Here is a 21802-nt window from a genome sequence, read left to right on the forward strand (position 1 = left end):
AGAGAGGACAAGATGTCATGTCAGGATTCTGCCAAATATTGTCACTTCCACTACATCCGAGTTCACTTCAGTGGATCACTCCAGACCACTACACTTTAAACAAGGTTAAATTGCACTGCTAAATATCTCCATCTATGCTGATATATGAAAAATCCTCAAGCTATAAAGTAGTGGATGCATTTTTGATTGCATATCCCATTCTGTTAAACTGGCTACTTCCATAGAGGGAGGAACAAATTCAACAAAATCAGAATCTGGTCTTGGGAAGGATATCACTATAATTTCATACACTACATCTATGTTTGGCATACAAACAAAATACCATTAAAACCCTCTGGTTATACCGTTCTGGCTCCCAAAGCACCTAAGCATATCTCAACACAACAGGCAGTGTTTAATTCGATCACTTGTAAACAATACAGCTGGGCGTTACAGTTGAAGATGGAGGCTGAAAGACAACCTATGAATCAAGAGTGTTACGTCACAAAGCAAGATCCTTACAGAATCGAAGGCCGACTACATTTGAATAACATTCAGATACAGTGGTTATTAAGTACGGAGGAAAATCTGTGTATTAAAGCCTCATCTTTCCATGTAGCTTCTGAGCAGCTTTGCACTGTGAATCAAGTGATCAAGTGCAGAATCTTTTCGACAGAGAAAGCTGGCTAACACATGGACGTTGCTTCGTGGTATTTTCCTTCCGGGATAAAGAGAAGTAAGCTCTGTGTGTGTGTGTGTGTGTGTGTGTGTGTGTGTGTGTGTGTGTGTGTGTGTGTGTGTGTGTGTGTGTGGGGGGGGGGGGGGGGGGGGGGGGGGCAGCGGTAGTAATAATGTGCACCGTAAACCTCGGTGTATGGCAACAGTCACACCAAAGGGGTGTGTAGTCAGTTATCTTTCATTAAGAACTCTTAAGCTTGGAGTTCTGTATTAAAAAGTAATAATAACACTAATAAATACCCATAAATAAAATACACAAATTAAATATGATTGAAACAAAAAGGCACACAGACCCAGTAACTCAGGTCACACTTCGGAGGAATTTCATCTCCCAGCAGGAAAAAAAATGGAGTAAAAGGATAAATAACAGCGAAAACCCAACCCATTTCCCATTATACTAGCATTATCAATAGCACACGGTACTAGCAATCAGTAGTGGAATAGATATGATAAAAAACAAAGCCAATTTCAAAGTGTCAAAACAGATTTTGCACCATAAAGCCTGATAGTCGGCCTGAACATCCATTTCTGATTAATACGTTAAAAAACCTTCAAGTTTCAGGAGTGTTTTTACTTGGTAACATGTACTTCACCTGCGGATGACAGCTCATCTCTGATAAAAGCAGAGACAGAAATATGTGGAATGGGCAGCAGGGTGGTGTAGCGACTAGGGAGACAACAAGCATCCTCCCTGCTGAAGTGTCCTGGAGCAAGAAGACACTGAAACCCTACCAGCTTCAGGGCTGCTGTTCTGTAACTGATCCTGACCTCTGACCTCCCTGTGGAGCAAAAGGAGAATTTCCTTTCAGGGATCAATAGAGTATCACAAAACAAGTATCACTGTCATAAATTTCAGACAAGCTAGTTGTACTGGTATGACCAGAGCTGTGACGTTAGGTGGAAACTCCACTGATGCTTACTGAGCAGAAGAGTGTATCATGTTTCTCTGCAGCCTACCAAAAGGACAGACCAGTAGTGGGTCGGCTCTCTACCAAAGCAGGCACAGTGTGCATGAAGGTCCAAAAACAGAATTAGTCCCTCTGATTGTACAGTACGCTAAACGAGCTCCAAGGTTGCAATTATCATATTTGGCTCTTAGAGCCCTTAACAGGCTTGTGGTTGGGTCAGATTGTTGGTGCAGTGTGCAGCCACTGTGGTCGACAGCAAGTGCTTGGAGGATGTAAGAGGCAAGTTTGGAATTCAGCGTGATCAGCACCAAAGCTTCACCCTTAACAACTGAGAAGACAAACTCAAATATAGGAGGCAGTGGAATAAAAAAAAATAAAAATGAAAAAAGAAAAACATGTTCAGCATTACGTGTATATGATGATATCAGTAGCTTTCCATTGATGCGCTCAGTTTCGAACACTCATTTGTTTTGAATGTCAAAGAATAGTTTGTCTGTTTCTACAGCAGACAAAAGCACTTTTTTTTTTTTTTTTTTTTCTAAATCACACTGCTTATGACATCATCTTTACTGGACAAAGCCCTCAGGGCTTTATGTCCTGTCTAGATACAGTATAATACATACAGTAAACACACAAGCCCCAAGAACTAGATCTTCCATTGAAGCTTCACTATTCCATCGTATATATTTTTTTCTTTTTCCATCTCTCATTCTAGCAGTGCTACTTTACAGTTTGCCCAATATTTCTTTGTCTTTCCTTTTTCATGTTCATCCCTCCATTAACCCATTCAATTCTCTTATTAATTTCTCTACGTCTCAACCTTCTTCTCTATTTTTCTGTCTTGTTCTCTCACTGTCACACTAAGTGTACTTGCTCCTCCCACTCCTCAGGCGATTGGTCCTCTTCTAACTGAGCGGCGAGGTCTAAGTCCGTCTCTCTAGCCTGGGCAGTGTGCGCGGGACCATCTCCACATTGGGAGTGTGGGCATGGGTGTGTGTCCGCTTCGTCCAGCGACACGTCTGCCACACACCCGGTGTCCACACCCTCCTCAGCAGCCTCCCTGTGTTCCAGCTCCAGCGTGTTGGGCCTCGACAGCTCTCGGCCCTCCGCAACCCCGGCACCAGGACAGGGACCGGTCGCCCCTCTCCCCACCTCGGGCTCACCCTCCGGGGGCTGCCAGGTCGGGGCGGGGGTGACCTCCCTGGAGGTCTGGCTCTCTGACCCAGTCTCAGTGACTGTGTCAGGGGAGGAGTCGGTTTCTGTGGTGGGCGGGGAGGGGATGAGGGCCAGGCTCTGGGGGTTGTTCTGGGGGTTGATGTTGTTGCTAAACCAGGCCATGATGTTGTCCAGCAGCTGGGCGCTGGCCGCGGGGTCTAGGGGCTCCAGTCTCTGAGGGTCACTGGGGGTGAAAGCGCCCCCCGGGGGGATCACTGGTGAAAGCATGAGCTCTGGCTCAAGTTCTGGAGAAGGGAGGCACAACTGGGCGGGGGGCTGGGGGGCTGACTTGGGGGTACGTTCAAGAACATAGGGGGCAGGACGTTCTGGGGTGTAAGAGCTAGTATGTTCTGGGTGAGGGTTGTAAGAGCTGTCTGGTTTTGGGGTGCTTTCATAAGTGGTTGGGTGTTCCCGATTATATGAACTAGGATGGGCAGGATTTTGGGTGCGTTCAAGTGCGTAGGAGCCAGCATGTTCAGCCTCGGCCAAATAAGTACTCGAGTGGCAGTGACTCTGCTCTTTGCTAGGATCTGAGCTCTGACTGATAGTGATATGGTCAAGCAAATACGGAGTGGTCAGTGCATTCTGATCTTGTCTATGGCTGCGGTCGCTGTAATTAGGTTCCATGGGGTAAGGAGCAGTGAGTGTGCTATGGTTGTATGTGTGGTGTGAGCATGGCTGGTCCTGTGTGTGTGTGTCGAAGGTGTGTGTGTCTAGGTCATAAGGAGTGGTTATATTCCCCAGTTTCATAAGGCTGTCCCCCAGCTCCAGCAGCTCTGCACTGAGGGAGGGTGGAGGCGGAGGGAGAGGGAGGGGGTTAGAGGCAGGAGGCTGGGGGGTGGAGTCTGTCCTGGTGGGAGGGCGGGGAGGATCCAGGAGAGAAGGTGGAAAGGAGGAGCCTCTGGCCCCCAGAGGACCGTCTGTGTTGGGGGAGTGCGAGGCAACCCCACCTAGGTCTCCTGGGGGACCCGGCCGCCTCTCCTGTCCTCTGTCTAACCCTCTCTCCAGCTCCGGCCTTCCCTCCATCCCTCTCTCCATCCCTCCCTCCAGGCCTCTCTCCCTGCGAGACTCCTGGAGGGACAGCTGGATGGCCAGCAGGATGTTTGGGTCGTCTTCATCCAGTGAACCCAGCGCTCGTCTCCGGCCCTCGCTCCTCTCTGGGCCTTCTGAAACATAAATGGTAAATTTAGACATACACAAACAGAATAAGGACTGTGTTTGTGTAGCTTGATCCCCACTTCACCCCAGTGATCAATGCCCTTTATGTGTTTAGACTAGACTATTAAAAAAATTAAAATCATTTTTACCGGTTGCCTGGTTGACAGATCAAAATTTATACATGAAAGTATGTATGGTGCTTGACTGAGATCCAGAGTTTGTCCAAATATATATTGTTATACACATTCTGTATGTTGTATATGTTAAGGTAAATCACATTGAGTTAATTTCCTAAATGCTACATATCCATTTTGAAAAAAAACTGTACCTTACGTGACCTGAGGACTCAGTTTGTTATTTTGCTAACCAAGGATTTAAGTTACAGATCAATGTTCTAAAGGTTTAATTGAGTATTTTATTATTATATTTGTGCTACTAATCATTTTATGAGTGCACGCATCACTTTTCTCAAAATGATGGATATCTAATTAGAATATTAATATATAATTTAGAATGAAACTCTTCATATAAACGATTGTTACACACATTATAAACACTATGTGTGTACTAGACCTGTGTTGTCACTCCTCCTGCTAGTCTCTGGTGTGTTGCTGTTGCTTCTAAGGCTGTGCAGACTCAGCATGTCTCCTCTGCGTCGCGGCCTGTGTCTTCGGCGGTACTGGATGTCAGCATACTCCTGCAATAAGTCATTTAAGTAAAGTTATTACAAAAACAACAGGCTCACTAAGTGTCAAGAATCGATTTTGTGTCCCTAACAGGTGCAAGCCTACAGCACCAATCTAGCAAACAAAACAGGATTCAGCCCATGCAGGCAGGAGACTAAAGTGCATTTTCTTTCAGTATGTGGAGATAATAACAGATCTCTGTGCATTACCTGTGTCTGTCTCTCTCTCTGATCTCCTCCTCCCAGTACAGAGTGACGACTCAGCATCTTAACACACATAAGTAAACTAGGTCAGCTGCAGCCATAGACACGCGCATGCATATGACTTCATACTCAAGTGGGTCACTGAACACATTTTTAGGGAGTAGCGTTAGCTTGGCATGAAGCAAAAAGAGAAGCAGAACAAAAAAGTTAGTGTGTTAGTGTATGGTGTGATATAGGTCGTTTTTTTTTACCTCAGGAGAGGCAAAGCCTAGGTACTCCCAGTCCCAGGACCCTCCAGGGTAACTGAAACACACACACAAACACTTGTTTTCTCACAATGAAACACAAGGAGCAGATGACTTAGTTTTAATATTTTGACTCAGTCTAGTCACTAAGAGCCTCTTCATTCTTCTCAGTGTCTCTCCAATACAGTCAAAATTTTTCCACATTCACATTCCCTTGTCTCCGTTACCACACGCACAAAGCAAAGCGATGTATCGTTTGAGTGTGTGTCCATACTTCCTGCGGGGAGCGTCAGGAGAGTCGTTGGGAGCCACGCCACGGGCCACAGAGGCCAGGAACTCCTGCCTCTTCTGTTGGACCAGGCGGGCCGCGCTGATTATCTTGTGGCAGGGGGTCCTCAGGTAGGGCCGATTCACCTTCTGGGCCAGATCCTCCACCACCATCTCCAGGTCCGTCTGGGAACACACATACACAACAGCCATAATCCCATCTATTCAAGGAGAGGCTGGAAATTCAGATTTTAAAAAGGGATTTGCAACCCATATTGATCAGACCTGAGCTGATTATATTGACTGATTGACTGATTGTACTGTGTGGAAAAAGAAATCAAGTGCGCCTGTGGTGGTTCAAATATTTTTGCCATGTTCTGCCTCAGAGCTTCATTTCAAATCATTATCACAGGCATCAAAGGGTGAGAAAAGGAGAAGGAGTGAGGAATTATCTTACAAACATACGCTAAAATACCCACTCCTAAACTTTTTAAAGATATGACTTTTTCTGTTGTAAGGATACAAAGCATGCCAGATGTGTCCTTCATTACCTGCATGAGCTCAAAGATCTCTTTCTGGGTGCTGCCTTGCTGCAGGAAGAAGCCGTAGGGGTAAGAGCACTTCAGCACGCGCCGCGTCTTCAGCAGCTCACACACACCGTCCTCAATGAACCGTGTGTCTGGAGGAGTGCCTTCACCTGGACACACACACACACACACAGAGTCAAAAAGACACACATACATTTATCAGTGAAGTCCTGCATACTGGGTTCATCATAGTTATCATTAATGCAACTTTGGGATCAACAGATTTAGACAACAAAAAACGAAACAAAAGGGGGGAGGGGTGTAAATGACATCCCCGATCAATAGGATACTCTATTAGGAGCAAAAATTGTATTCAAATTTCTAGGACGGGCCAACAAAGGATGAAAAACACCCAACTGGGAAAGAAGGAGGAGCTTCAATTCAATAGGAAACTCTCCCCCGAGTCCAAACCAGCATAAACTTTTTAAAAATCTGGACGGACCAACAGACCAACCTATACTAGCTGCTGACTACAGCTAAAAAAACACATTGGTACGGTTTTTATCTTTCCTGTTGCAATAAGCATAGCCAATGTTTTAGTGTGGATTGGAGGGCAACATCTTATGGTGAATACAAACTGAGGTTCAAAGCACTGTGCTGTGTATAACCCTTAGCTACTGGAAAGCACTCAACAAGCAGTTGACTTGCCGCTGACAAGCAGTTAACTTTCACTCCGTTCTGATGCAGCTCTTCCTAACTACAGTTGGAGGCCCGTACAGGGGAGACTTACGGCTAATGAAGGCTCTGCTTAGCTGCTCCATCTTCTCTTTGGCCGTTTTCAGCAGTTTCTGCTCCAACTAACAGAGGGAGAAGAGACAGTACACACGTCAAATTTTTCATGATGATCAGTTTGATCAAATACAGCAATCAACTCTTTGAGTGTATCAAAACATTTTCTGAGCACATTCCTTAGAAAAGTGTGTGTGTGCGTGTGTGCGTGTGTGTGTGTATGTGTGTTACCTTATAGCTGTGTTCGTGGTTCTTGAAGCGGGTATAGTAGTGCATGAAACGGTCCAGTTCCTGAAAACTTTTGTGCTTCTTTTCTGCCTGCAACAGACAAGAACTCCTATTTCATAAAAATGGCTTGGTCTGTGTGTGTGTACTGTGAATGTTGTGAGTATAACTGTATGTGTGAGCACATTAACATGTACTTTGATAGTGTGTTCCGTGTGTGTGTGTGTGTGCGTGTGACATGTGTGACATGTACATGAATGACTGAGGTGTGCAGGTGGATACATGAGCAGGTGATGTATGTCTGTGAAGGTATGTTTTGTGTGTGTGTTCATATGAACATGTGCTTGTGTGCATGACCAGCTGAGTACGTATTCTGAGTGTGTATTGTCTGTGTGTGTGTGTGTGTGTGTGTGTGTACCTCTACAGTCATCTCCTTGGACTGCTCCTCAAGCTGTTGGATGACTTCATAGCGAGTGCAGCGGTAGTAGCCTCCTGTCGACGAGCTGTGCTTCTTCCATTCCTCCAGACAGATCCAACAGAAGTCATACTTACACTAGAGAGAGAGAGAGAGAGAGAGAGAGAGAGAGAGAGAGAGAGAGAGAGAGAGAGAGAGAGAGAGAGAGAGAGAGAGAGAGAGAGAGAGAGAGAGAGAGAGAGAGAGAGAGAGAGAGAGAGAGAGAGAGAGAGAGAGAGAGAGAGAGAGAGAGAGAGATGAGATTTAGCCTGAAGCAGCTCAATTAGTTACTGATTACTGGTGCAAAAACTGATACAAGTTATCCTCATAATCCTAAACAATATATTGTATGTGATGGAATAAACTCAATCTAGTAGTAAATAAATGCAAATATTAAATTATCATTCAGCTTTTGGATCAGAAATCATTCATTTTAACATCTATACTACTTATAAAACACAGCCGACAGTGCTTTTACCTTAAATCACCTGTGTGTGTGTGTGTGTGTGTGTGTGTGTGTGTGTGTACCTTGGCACACTGCATGTGGTTGCAGCCCTCATTCTTCTGAATGGGTGACTTGCAGTTGGCACAGGGTTTGGAGTTGGTCAGCAGCCACAGGCAGTTAGCAGCGTCCTCGTAGGCCTCGCTCACACCTGCCACTGTGGAACACACATACACACACACACATATACACACACACACATACACACACACACATACACACGTTAGTATAACATCTTAATAGGCCACCACCTGCCCTGTAAACACACCCTTACTCAAACAAATATACACATTTGGCAAATATCAATGATGTGGACACCCGCCACCACAGTGAAAAGCACATTAGACACATCCTGGTTGGCCTTACTGACAGCTGCCCTTAACTGGATGCCAGGAAGCCTTACTGTCATTGTGGCGCCAGTTAAAATAGTTCCTAATAACAATAAAAACTGCTGTAAACACGACAGACTTACACTCCTCAGGCTTCATCTCAGTGACTTTCTGGAGCCAATTCCTCCATGTCTGACAGTCACATGGCTCATGGGCCTCGCCAAGGCACTCCCTGGAGGCAGGGAGGGGGAGAGACAGAGAGACAGGCAGAGAAGGTTAGGCTACGGGTAGGTTAGGCTATGTAGAATAGGTAGATTGTTTGTCTTGCTAAAATCTGCTCTTGCCTACCTTGTGTTTTTCGCTATGCTTGTCCTATATATTTTTGTTCACCATTGATTGTGTTTAGTTAGATCTAGCTAGACACATTCTCTGTAAAGTCCTCTGAGACTTGCTTGTGATAAAGGGCTATATAAATAAAACAACAAACTTGAACTAGAACAGGGGATTGAGTTTATAGCAGCATAACATTTAGTTACTCATTACTAGAGAGAGAGAGACAGAGAGAGGAAGCAATGCAGGAAACAGGCACATAATGCAAAAATCCTTTTAGACTGTGAGTATTTCCCATATAATTATATTTTGTGGCCAGGAAAATTAACAGTTGCCCACATAATTGTTTGTAAGATGTTAGTTGTTAGACGTTGCCATTCAAACCTGAAAAAAAAGCACTAATACCACGTCAGTGAACAACTCCGACACCATAGGTCATTATGCCTATGATGAAGCAAATATTTTGTCACAGTCGCTGCTCTTTCCAGTGAGGCAAAGTTTGAAACGTAGCTTACATGCCATATTAGCTGATACTGTGAGACAATATGATATGTTGCGCTCGCTAAATGACATGTCAATAACAATGTCGATAACATGTGTAAACAAAGCCAACAAATCATTAGCGTACCAGCAGAAGAGGTGACCCTTGCCACAGTCGACGGCCGGTGAGGGCAGCAGGGGGAAGCTGTGGGGGTCGCTGTCCCCGGGGCCCGGTCTGGTCAGCCGCACCGCCCGCTCACAACGCACCGCAGGACACCAACGGATGGCTGGATTGTTCTCCACAAACGCCTGGAGGAGATAAGTGAGAGAGATGGGAGAGAAGGAGAGGACAAGGACAAGTGAGGGAGGATACAGACAGGGAGGAAGAAGAAGGGAAGAACAGAACACAAGAGACAAGAGAAAGCAAGTGAAGAGCAGAAGTGAGAAGGTTAAAGAAAGAAATAAAACGAAAGAAAGAAACAAAGAAAGATAGAAAGAGACAAACAAACAAAAACAAACAGAGAAAATCCAGTACAAAAAGGTAGCAAGGGGGGCAGGGGATGAAGGGACATAAAATAAATTTATAGTTAGAAGAAAAGTGTTCCCTGAGGTGTTGTGTGTCTGAACACACTGTGAACACTGTTATTTGTAGTGGAGTGTGTGCGTTTCTACCTTGATATCAAACTGTAGATAGCGCTGGTCCATCTCTCTAGAAACCACGCTCTCTATCACCTGGACCGGCACCAGCTGGTAGCAGTCATAGGCCGGGCAGAAGATATTGTGGGCATCGCCCTCCTGGATCTTTATGTTCAGGAACCTGAGACACACACACACACACACAAGAGATTAGACGCACACATAAACACATCAAACACATTCAGGTATGCAGGAACATTTACACACACACACACACACACACACACACACACACACACACAGGCCCCTACCCCTCCCAGCAGCCTCTGCAGAACTCGTGGCCACAGGACATGTCCACTGGGTCCTCAAACACTGAGATAGAGCAGAGACAGATACCACACTGCAGGGAAACAGAAGACACACACATCACCTGTTACACAGAGGCTATTTGGCACTGTATTATATCACAATAATACCTGACAAGTTGCTCTACATTCCGATTATTCAAGATTCAAAAGTCAATACTGTGAACTGCTGTGCCAACATCATTATTACACCATTTGTATCCATATTTATCCAAAGACCCATACAGTCCAGTGAGTGCATACATTAATCATTATTAAATCCAACTCCTCTCCAAAAATACACCCAAACCTCCTTTAGCTTGTAGACCTCACTAGAAGCCTGATGTATGAGCACTGCAAAAGCCCAAAAGTAAGGAGGGGCACCGCTTGCAAGCAGACAAATGATAAGCACTGGCTTGTCTAATTATACCCGACTTGAGAGCAATTGTGGACAAGAGGCTAATGGTTACAAACACGTCAACTAAAAAAAGCAGAAAGGAGACATCTAGCTAGAAAGATGGCCAACTATGAATGAATTTTCCAGTGGTAAGATTAGCAATTAATCCCATTAACCCCCCCCACACCAAAAAAACAACAACAACATACCTATCGTGTATAGTATGACAAGGTAATACACACAATAAGGAAGTAATATTCAGGTAAATTACCTTTCACTACTTCCTTACTGTGTGTATTACTAGCACACACAATAAGGAAGTAATATTCATGAAAGTTTTGTTATCACCTGAGGAGGCATTTACCTTTAGATGGAATAGAATCAAACAGGGCAGTGAAAACGTTTGCTTTTACTACATATGGTAATATCTCTGTTGTTTTCACTATTACTGCCACCAAACTGCCAAGTAATACAACAGAAATCAGTTAAACCAATCCGACTTGCTGCATCTCTTCTCATAATGAGAGGTCATTTAAACTTTGTGGCCAGTTAGGAGGAATCCTCCTATTTAAGCCTACTGGGTCTCTCACCGTAGCCAGGCCCTCCTCTCCGGGGGTGAGGCAGCTGTCGGTGGGGGAGGTGAGGGTGAGGGTGAGGGGCGAGCGGGGGGTCCTTGGGGTGCGGGGCGAGGGCAGGGTGTCCCAGGCGTTGTAGCCGCTGGGTGGTGGGGTGGGCATGGCCACGCCCGAGCGCTGGCAGCAGCCTTCGGCGTCAGTCATCCAGGCTTCCAGAAGCTTCTCTCTGTCCCAGTCTGAGAGAGGCGGGAGGTTACACACACATACACACACATTTAAGAGCCTTCTATAAATCCTTCCTATAAATTCACATAAAAACACAGTGACTTGTATGCATACACAGACACATATACTCACACCCATTTACCCTCTCCTTCATGCACTCTCACTCAAATCTGACAGACTAAACAAGGGGCTATGCATTTTTACTGTCTCTTGTATAAAAACACACACACACACACACACACACACACACACACACTCACAAATACACACCATGCGCTCGCAGCAGGGCCTCGGCGGTGAAGAGGGGAGCCTGCAGCATGTCTGCCGTCTCTACTATCAGCATGTCCTTCAGCCTGCGCAGGTCCTGAAGCTTCAGTCCCTCATAGGGCTGGAGGGATGGAGCAGGAAAAATGAAAAGATATTGAGAGAGGAGGGGGAGAGACGGGTAGGAAGGAGGGGACAGAGGATGGAGAGACAAGAAAGAGAGAGAGGAGGAAGAGGAAAGGGCAGAGTGGGGAGGAAAAGAGGGTTAGAGAGAAGGTAAGGAAAAGGTATAAAATAAAAACAAAGAAAGAAAGGGGTGAGAGGGAGAGGGAGAGGGAGAGAGAGAGAGAGAGCGAGAGAGCGAGAGAGCGAGAGAGCGAGAGAGAGAGAGAGAGAGAGATGAAGTATTAGCATGGAATTGGCTGCGGGAAGGAAGATCAAACTGCTATCAGAAGGCAGCAGCCGCTGCTACAGGACTGTGCTGGGTGTCCTCCATTTAACTTGGACCCCAAGAAACAGCAGGCGAAGTGTGTGCATGTGTCTGTGTATATACTTGGATCACTACACTTGTGAGCACCAGCGCAACTTGAAACATTTGAAGGTGTGTGTGAGAGAGAGTGCGTGTATGATGAATATGCATGCCTTGTTTATCTCCTGTTGCCTGTGTAAATGGTGTGCCAACATCACAGTTCCTTCTGTCAGAGCAAGCTGCTGTCATTGTGTGTGTCTGGCACACATGATTTGAACGTCCATGTCTTTTCCATGACTATGTAGGAACATTTCCATGACCTAAAAGATTAAATTCCATCCTAGAGTGTTTGCTGTTCTTTAATTAAAAAAACTCCTGAAGGGATAAACAGTCTTAACACAACAAATGCGTGTAACTGACCTTTACACAAATTTCAGAAATTCCTTGGCTTTCTCCGTAGCAACTGGAGCAAACCCAAGACCTAATGCTTCCCAGGCAACAACGCTACCACTGCACCAATAGGGAAATCCCTTGTGGCTAATAGCTGTTCGCTAACAGGCCATGCCACAGTTGCTACAATCTCTACACCCTGTGTCTGTGGCGCACAGTGCATAGCTGACAGCGGTATGACTCAAACGCTGACTAAGGTCTGTGTCTGTACGAAGCATAAGCTTTTCAGAAAACACATTAATTCTAATTCCTCTACAACACACCTCTCAAAATTTCCACACTTCCCAAATTCCCTGACCAGTGGGGAATCCCCCGGATGGCATGCCTGCAGTCTCACCTCCTTGCATCGCAGCAGGTTGGTGTCGCTGTGTGGGTCTGTGTGCGCCTGCTGAGCCGGGGAGGAGGAGAAAACCATCTGTGACTCCAGGCTGAGGGCCAGCTCGGTGTGGTGCTGCCGCTCGGCATGGTCGCATGGCGTCAACTTGTCCTCGTCCTCCACAAAAAGGTCTGCCTCGCTCTGGACTAACAGCTAGAGCGAGGGAAGGGAAAACAAAAGGATGGGGGAAAAGAGAAGATGAGACAGATGGATGTCGAGAGAGGACCCGAGAAAATGGGGGAAAGAGGCAAAAAAAAAGAACGAGTGAGTGGTGGAAGGGAGAGATGGGAGGGAACAAGAGGAGCAGAGAGAGAAAGAGAAGAGAAGACAAAGAAGAGATGAGGGGAAACAGAAAAGGAATGGTGGAAAGAGGAGTGGACAGCGATACATGAAGGTAGCAGGAGAGAGGAAGAAGAACAAGGGACAGAAAGGTAGAAAGTGAGCAGAGGAAATAAGAGTGAAAAAGAAGTAGAGAGGAAGGGAGGAAGGTTAGTAAATGTATATTGAAAAAGATTGAGGCGAGGAGGGATGAAATGAGAGAATGGAATTGAGAGAGATTGGTGAATAAAGGGGGAAGGAAGAGAGGGAAAGCAGAAGAGAGGCGAAGGGGAATTTGTTCAAACTTTCCACCTTAAAAAGTCATTATGGAAAGCCACCTCCTCCCCACCCTTCTCCGTGCGTCTCTCTTTCACAGACACATATATCTCAATCATCTCGCACCTCACGCTATTTGTCATTTCACAGCTCTCCTGCCCTTTTCCCTCCCTCATTAAGTTAGTTACATTTTACCGACTCCTTCCCACTGCCCATATCAGAGTTGGCCTCACTTCTCTTCCAATTCAATTCAGGAAATGGATTTTCTTCCAAATCCAAAAGCTGTAAATCCTTTGCCATATCCAATCTTTGTAGAAGTGATGAGAATGAACGCTCCATCATTATTATGTGAATTACAGTTCCAGTTTACATTCTGAATTGAAAGGGTATTGGCTCCAATCTTGGTCCACACACACACACACTTTTCTCTCACCTCCACGCAGCTCTTCATGCCGGCGGCAGCAGCATAGTGGAGACAGGTGCTGTGGTGGTTGTCGGTGGCGTTGACGTTGGCCCTCTCGTACTGGCCCCTGTCCAGCCTGGCCCCCGTCCAGCTGAGGATCATCTGGCAGGGGACAACACACATATTGACAAACCACACACATAGGCAACCACACGTGCACACACAGAATGATTTGTATGTCAATTTTGTCGACTCAATTAAAGGAATGAGTTTAAATGCATGCTTTATTTAACAAGGAAATCCCATTGAGATTAAAAACCTCAAACTGCAATAAAGACAAATATAGGAACAGAACAGACTACAATAAAAGCAGAGGATGCAAAATACAGCATAATCTAACAAAACAGTTAAAATGAAGAATAGTCCGCTACACAGTTGAGAAATTTGCTAATTAAAAACAGTGACATTCCAATGACTTAGCCTCCAATTCTTTCATTTTGGATTTAAAAGCATTTAGCGAGATTACCTCGTTCAGTTTTAAGTCATTCAGGAACATATTCCAGGCAGAAGGTGCAGAATACATAAACGCCCTTTTTCCAATCTCTGTACGTACATCCGGGACAGAAAGCGTAACAACGAAACATGTTTCCATGGTGTTGACACCACCATGTAAACATGTACAGTGTCTGCTACTGTATGTGTCTGTCTGGGTGTTTTTACCTGAAGGGAGTCCGCACGCCGCTGCTCGTCCCTCTGGGGCCGGGCCAGCCGCGGGGACAGCGCCCCCTCTGGCAGCAGCAGGATCTGCGGACCCTGGCACAGCACATGGAGGCACGTCTCGTTGTGCACGTTACGCTTGTTAGGGTTGCCTTCTTTGCTGAATAGGAAGGACCTTGAGGGGGAAGGGAGGGCAAGAAGGGAGGAAGAGAAAAGACGAGAAAGTAAGGGGAAAGCAGGATGTGGGGTGAGGAGAGAGAAGCAGATAGCGAGTTTGGAAGTGAGATGGATTGAGAAAAAGTACGAGTGATTGGCAGCAGGAGAGAGCAGGCAGACAGCAGGAGTGAAACGGAAGGGGAAGAGTGAAACAGAGGAGGAGGAGGAAGGGATAGATGGAGTGGAGTAGAGATGATAGAGAGAGAGAGAGGATAGAGTGTAGCAATGAGATGGATTGCAAGAAGAAACGAGTGTGATTGAGTGAGAGGGCGATGGTGGATATGAATGTAAAAGCAGGGCAGAGAGAGGGAGAAGAAAAAAAGATTGCTGAATATCGACTATTTCTGTTTAACATCTCTGAGATAATGGACAGGCAGGCGCACACAGTGATGGATGTACCAGTTGCAGTGGGAGCCAGGCTGGGGTTGCAGTTCTGTTTGGTAAATAGTTTCTCTGCTCTCTGTCCATCAAGACCTCCATTTACTGATTACCACTCCCTCCATTCCTCTTTTCCTTGGCTCCACCCATCTCTCATTTCTCTCTGTTTCCTTCTGCCTTTCCATGTCTTAAAAACCTTCTTCTCCCCTTTTCCATCCTCCACTTCCCTTTTTCCACTCCTCTTCCTCTACCATGTCCTTTTCCTTCCTCTCTCTCTTCCACTTGAGATCCTTTCCTTGACCTTCTGATGACAGCTGCATGTTACAGATAAAACCTTGATACTTTTAATAGAATATTATAACATGAGTTCTGATACATTTGAAATGACTTTCTCTGCATCATGTTTGTTGAACGAAAAGAACAAAATGTAAAAAATAGATGGAAATAATAGGATGTCACAAGATTTGCACTGTTTGAATACATAAACTGTGATGTGCAAATCTAGGCTACTGATTCTGCACAACAGCACAATGCCTTGTTTAGGACACTATCTTTTCCCCATAAAAAAAAACACTGTAGTCTCTTGCGATTTGGACATTGCAGTAGTCAATATAGTGATTTGCATGTTTCTTTCTGAGCTCTTTTTCCTGTCCTTCCCACTTCTTCTTCTTCCCGTCTTCCACTTTCACCTTCTCATCCTGTCATCCTCTCCCCGACCGCCAGCCTCTCCCTAATGACAGTGTACTGTCGAGGAGGTCAATTCACCAGCACAGCAATAATCACTAATCACTCCCCTCTTGACTACACCCCAACACCCCCCCCCCACCCCTACACAAACACACACACACACACAACCCCATGTTAAGGAAGGATGGCCCTAATACAAGTCTAGTGGGAACAAATGGCTGGAAGACATCACAAGGTTCACTGCAATTGTCGGGCACCAACGTTGTTGTTCAGAATATCATTTGATGAAGGCGCTGCGAGAGAAAGCCTCTGGGGAGAGTTATAGTGGTGCGTTTTCACCCTGAACTCCTGAATTAGTGTGTGGTGTGACCAAGCAGGGACCAAATCTGGTCAAAGTCCTGTAGCATGGAAGCACCGGGTAGAGTAAATTAGGCGTCATAAACAAGAAAAAAACATAAAAGTTTTGTAACCTCTAGTTTGGCAGTTGTATGCTGACAACGCAATTTGCTTTATCTCTTTGCCTTCCTCCAATGGATAGCAAATTCATTGTTCACAATGACTGACCAAGTTACAATTATCATTCAAATATTTTCAAGACTGTGTATTCAGTTGTTGTGGAGGAAGGGTTTCACTTCCTGAACTACACCCATTTTTCTAGTCATCGGTCAAACTCGTGATTGCCCAATTTGCACATCTCACGGGACTACGAGTGAATCCAACCCACCAAGAAAACCAGAAGGGAGCGAATAACGCAAATAAATATATGAAGCAGACATGCGATAGAAATAATCTTGAAAAGAGCCGTTGCATCTACCAGCCCTCGCTTGTCTTCTATCTGTGAGTCTTTATTTGGTCTGAGATTTGCCAGTCATCTATCCGCTGCCTCTGTCCAATCAGGTTGAAGAAAGAAGCATTTCCTCTGATACTTATCGCAGCAGTGTGCTCCGTCCAACCCTCCTCTCTGGCCCATTATAGGCTAGCAGGAAGGGAAACAAATAAACCACCAATTGACTGTCTGCGTTATACAAACACACACACACACACACACAACTGAGAACACACACAGCTTTTCCATTGGACTCATACACACTAAGCAGTTGTGAACTCATATTTTTCCCCTCACACACAAACACAAACATGCATGCACGTGTGCACACAGACACACAGATAATTTACTGGCCTTTTCAAACAGCTTCCTCTGACCCCCCTGTAATCATGGAGAAAAAGGGCAAGAGAGAGGAAGAGTGCGAGGAGGAGGAGGAGGTGAGGAGGGCTATTGAGTCACTGAAGCAGCTGTCTTGCTCATGGCCAGCAGCCTGATTATCCCACACAGGGGAAAAAAGACACACTGGAAGCGGTGTCTTGCTCTCTGCCCCTCTTTTTTATGACTCCTATAAATGTATTTATACATTTACAATTTCTGTCAAGATATCATCCAAAGGAGGGTGTGTCTGTGGTACATCAAGATACATGAGTGTGCTTGCAAACAAACGAGCTATATTCCCCAGGCAAGAAAATCATGGCATAGAATAATTTTGTATGCTTTAATATATATGTGCTTGATTTAGCATATGTTTGACTCAAATAGGCTATGTACATAAGCAGTGTTTCCTCTGTGATGTTATATAGCAGTAGTGCAGTGCCAGTGTAAGGTGAAGTGCTAAAAACTTACTCTATCATTACAGCAACACTAATCCTAAAAAATGGGGCTATGAGCTTGTTGGGGTTACAGAGGATAAATTGGCTAATTTACACTGCTTTTATTTCACTTCACACTTCTCTAGCAGTGGTAGTAGCATTATTGCTGTGCTGGTGCACCACTGCTGAAAACCCAAGAAAGACTGACGGCAGGGCTCCCAAACTCACTTGGACATCAAATTCAAGGCTTTTTCAATTACTTTCCAGGTCTTGTTTGATGACAATTACAATTTCACATTTGGCAGACGCTTTTATCCAAAGCGACTTACACATGAAATGATGAAAGGACTCAAAATTGGCGTGTTTTAGGGTAAGACATGACATTTTTCAAAATAATATATATCATTTTAAAACTGCTGCCATATCAACACAAACCTCCATCAGAGGGTTTTTTGATCCAAGAACAGAGAGAGCTGAGGCATATTGATGAGTTTGGGTGCTATATTTTAATAAAAAAATGAGTACTTTCAAAACCATCCTTCCATTCATTTTCACAAACTCACAGCCTTATTATAGTTTTTCTCAAATCCAACTTTCAAGGATTTTCAAGGCCCATGGAAAACCCTGTGCCTGATGTGTGGCTGTGTTTTACCTGAGCAGACGCGTCATGGCGTGGCGGCAGACGTAGTGCAGCGGCGTGTTGTGCTGGTACTGCTCTCCGTACGATGCGTTGGGGTCCAGGCCCTCCCTGAACTGGGGGTTGCCCTCGTACAGCTGCCAGGCCAGGGCCTCGTCGCCGCTCACCAGCGCCTTGCGGAACTTGGTGGCCGTGTTACCCATGGCTTCGACCTCGCTAAGGGCCGCCTACAGGGAGTTGTGACAGATGCCTGCCTGCCTGCCTACGTCGTCCTCCTCCTCCGCCTCTTCCTCCTCCCCCGTTCACCACAGGTCGTAGCTTAGAGCAACATGGTTCACTGTATGTTCCAGCCCTGTAAGTGCGGGAGGGAGAGAGAGAGAGAGAGAGAGAGAGAGAGAGAGAGAGAGAGAGAGAGAGAGAGAGAGAGAGAGAGAGAGAGAGAGAGAGAGAGAGAGAGAGAGAGAGAGAGAGAGAGAGAGAGAGAGAGAGAGAGAGAGAGAGAGAGAGAGAGAGAGAAAAGATTGATTAGAGGAAAGCGATGGTGGGGGGAAAAGGAAGGGGGACATAAAAAGAGGAAAGAGAATTAGAATGAGAAGAAAAAAGGAACAGATTGGTAGAGGGAGGGGAAACAACAAGACAGAAGTAGGGAGAGAGATGGAAGGAGAGAGAGAGAGAGAGAGAGAGAGAGAGAGAGAGAGAGAGAGAGAGAGAGAGAGACTCAATCAATCAGTCCATCCATCGATCAGCTGGATGTGCTGCAGCGAGGATGTTATCTTACAGGAAAGAGAGGGAAAAAGCAGGGACAGAAGACAGAAGTGAGAGAGGGAGATAATTATAAAGAGGGCGAGCGAGGGGGCAGGTTAATGATATCCAAGCCATTGATTTGTTAGTCAGTTGATGAAAGGCAGGGTCAATATTACCACAGTTTGGCATGGAGTTAAGTTAGCTTGAGTTTACATATATTAGGCTGTTTACCTTCTAGTCTGTTACATGAGAAACGTGAGTGTGCGTGTGAGTGTGTGAAACCATGCAGCACTAATATCCTGGAACCAAACCAGTTTTGCTTTGCTCCTTTGCTCTCCAGGCTCTCAACCAAAGAATCACAAGCATCACAGCTATGGCTGCTCTGGCTTACTGAAATAAAACTTAGCTTCGTTTTAGTTTCACAAGTTCAGTTCTCCATCTCTCTCTTTTTTGCCACACACATAATCACTATCTTTATCAATATGTTCTGCTTCCTTTCTTTCCTTGTCCCCCCGCCCCTCTCTCTCTCTCACACACACACACACACACACTTTGTCTTTCTTTAACACACACACACACACACACACACCATTACATCCTCTAATGAGTGCCGCCTGTGTGTGTGTGTCTGTGTGTATCGGGCTGTTGAGGGTATCATTACAGTCTTCATTCTATGGCCATCTGTCTAGCCCATACAAAGAACCTCTTTTAGCTCAGCTACAGTTGGCCACTGGCTGCCCAGCTTTGGAACATTTGAATAATGTGGCTGGCTGCCTCCCCTCCTCTGCCTCCATTTCTATGCAATGACAGACAGGGACACAGACAGACAGAGGCTTACAGGTCATACAGAAGCTACCGCCACTGATAAATAATAGCCAACATTTTGTGAGTTCTGCTCCAGTGGTGCCTGCAGTAGACTGGACCTTGTGCGTGCTTGCATGTGTGTGTGTGTGTGTGTGTGTGTGTGTGTGTGTGTGTGTATCTGTAAGGGGGAGTTTACTATAGTTAATAGGTCAGTCTGTCTGCTTGGCTCTCTGTTTTGTGCACAGTGGTTTACTTCCAGTTCACTTCACCCCTCTCTGTGTCTCAGCCAGTCTCTCTCTCTCTCATACTAAATAAGGACAGACAGTCTGGACACGGAGGGACTTTGAAATTCCAGAGATCTTTGGTCCTGCTGTTTGAAGTTAGTAGTGACACAACTATTATCTACTATTATGATAGCTCTTTGTGCCTACACGTCATTTAGTGGTCGGGTGGAGTGAGTCTAAAGAAGAGAGCTTGCGTCATTGTTGAATGAACATTTGTCCTATCAGCTTTAAACCAAGGCGAAGTGCTATGGTCCTGAAATGTGTTAGAAAATTATCAATATTAGTCATAGATGTCACTTGAACCATTATTATAACACAAGTACCCTATTCCTGACTTAAGCCCTAAATCCAATTAAATACAATCAAGACTCAGTTAAGGCATGAGCTCAAGAGTCCCGAATACATGATCTTTTAAAACACAAAAACGGTGAATACTCTAGTCTGGAATACAGGGGGACAATTCTAGATTACAAGAACCCAGGTCATCAGTTCTAGAACACTAAAACACAGTTCCACAATACATTCAATTCTAGAACACAAGAGCCTCAATAAAATAATGCAAAAGGTAAGTTCTAAATCAAACACTCAGGTCTACAATACAAGAACCCGGAACACCAATACTTTTGTAGAAAACAATAAATAAGGTCTGGAAATTGGACTTCAGTTGAAGAAGTCAATAATGCAATACTAAAGCGATAGCACATTCAGCTCGACAGCTTCTGAAACATGTGATCAGTTTTACAACATACTGTACTATAAGCCCCATAACACAGGAACCCAATTCTATTGACCAGGATTTTAATTCAAATCTAAAACACGGTTCTTTCAGTATCTGGTAAACAAAACAAGACGCCAGTCCTGGCTGCATGGATTCACAATTAAATACACCTACTGTAATATGATTACAATTCTCAGAAGTTGAAGAACATTTGATATTGATGTGAGCTGATGCCTGACCGCACATCAACTCAAACATTTCGGTCAAAGTAAGGGCGGAACATGTTGCTGTGGGCTGGATGACACAGTCGGTTTACTGTCAACTTACATGAGCGAAACAAAGTCAAGCAAGAGATGCATCATGAGATACAGTCTAACTTCAGTTCCATTTCGGCGTTTACCACAGTTTGCTAAAACTAGCTAGGTCATGCGTGTACCAGCTCAATTCAGGTCAGACCTCGTGTGGTTAGCCCTGAAGAAGTGTGTCAGCATGAAATGGAGCACAAAACAAAACAAAGAGCCCCGCGGTAGCTGCCAGTCGACTTCTCTATGCTTCTGCCCATGCGGCCCCACAGTTAAAGCTCCTTTGTTCAACAAACTGACAGTCTGTAAATTTGACCGAGTGGAAAGCGAGGTGGTCACGGCATTGAAATAGCCTACCCAAAAATGCTGCCGACAACCGTTTTGGATAGCCGCGGCTGTAACGTTACCGTGGGCAAACGTTAGCACCCAAGACAACCTACAGTAGCTAGCAAACCATCTCCCAGGTTAACGTTAGCGTTAGCCTAAACTCGCGAATGAGAGCTACAGCAGTCAGACAACATCAAATCTCCACTGTGAGCGTTTTACTTACACGGTCGTTTTACTTGGTCACTAGTCGCACATCCAAAAACTCGTGTAAATCGAGTGCCATTATCTTATTGTTATTATTATTCGCATCCGGCTTTTCAGCTGGACCATCCTTTCTGCCGCTGGACTCAGCAGGGATGATGCTGAGAGCGGAGGGCGAGACTGGATCGCTTCTGTTGTTGTTGCTGCCAAAAAGAAAACCGCTCTGCGCATGCTCGTCATCAACTGTCACAAGAAGGCTTTCATCTGATTGGTCAGCGTCTGGGTGCGCTCGTTTTGTTACAGCGGGTTCCTTTTAGTACTCTTCTTTGAAATTGAGGAATTTACTTTAACCGCCGAGCGAAGTGAGTTTGATAATTCGAG

At 45.2% G+C, this 21802-nt stretch overlaps 1 protein-coding gene across 1 annotated transcript; it reads right to left on the bottom strand.

Annotated features, from left to right (window-relative positions):
• Positions 1 to 818: 818 nt before the first annotated feature.
• On the bottom strand, positions 819 to 21563 carry ankib1a (ankyrin repeat and IBR domain containing 1a). The gene is made up of 22 exons (XM_071522014.1): positions 21444 to 21563; positions 18057 to 18393; positions 14489 to 14660; positions 13799 to 13930; positions 12733 to 12924; positions 11483 to 11600; positions 11003 to 11223; positions 9983 to 10071; positions 9708 to 9852; positions 9184 to 9344; positions 8369 to 8457; positions 7923 to 8053; positions 7359 to 7493; positions 6947 to 7033; positions 6717 to 6783; positions 5951 to 6096; positions 5407 to 5585; positions 5139 to 5190; positions 4894 to 4950; positions 4572 to 4695; positions 3539 to 4006; positions 819 to 3049 (listed from the first exon to the last, which is right to left on the bottom strand). The coding sequence occupies exons 2-22, from the start codon at positions 18242 to 18244 to the stop codon at positions 2481 to 2483; spliced, it is 3522 nt and encodes a 1173-aa protein (XP_071378115.1). The 5' UTR covers positions 18245 to 18393; positions 21444 to 21563; the 3' UTR covers positions 819 to 2480.
• Between the last annotated feature and the right edge of the window lie 239 nt (positions 21564 to 21802).

Source organism: Centroberyx affinis, unplaced genomic scaffold (genome assembly GCF_046629955.1).
Source record: "Centroberyx affinis isolate AG114_WGS23_722 - 3 ecotype Tasmania unplaced genomic scaffold, CSIRO-AGI_Caff_v1 ptg000949l_1, whole genome shotgun sequence".
NCBI lineage: Eukaryota > Metazoa > Chordata > Actinopteri > Beryciformes > Berycidae > Centroberyx > Centroberyx affinis.

Bases quoted from the DNA above. Each gene is read 5' to 3' on its own strand.
- ankib1a (XM_071522014.1), bottom strand. From the start codon at position 18,244: ATGGGTAACACGGCCACCAAGTTCCGCAAGGCGCTGGTGAGCGGCGAC. The intron at 8,054-8,368 runs GTAAGTCTGTCG...TGTGTTCCACAG, and splicing joins TGAGATGAAGCCTGAGGAGT to TGGCAGGTGTGAGCGAGGCC. The intron at 5,586-5,950 runs GTAATGAAGGAC...GTGTGTTCCCAG, and splicing joins AGATCTTTGAGCTCATGCAG to ACGGACCTGGAGATGGTGGT.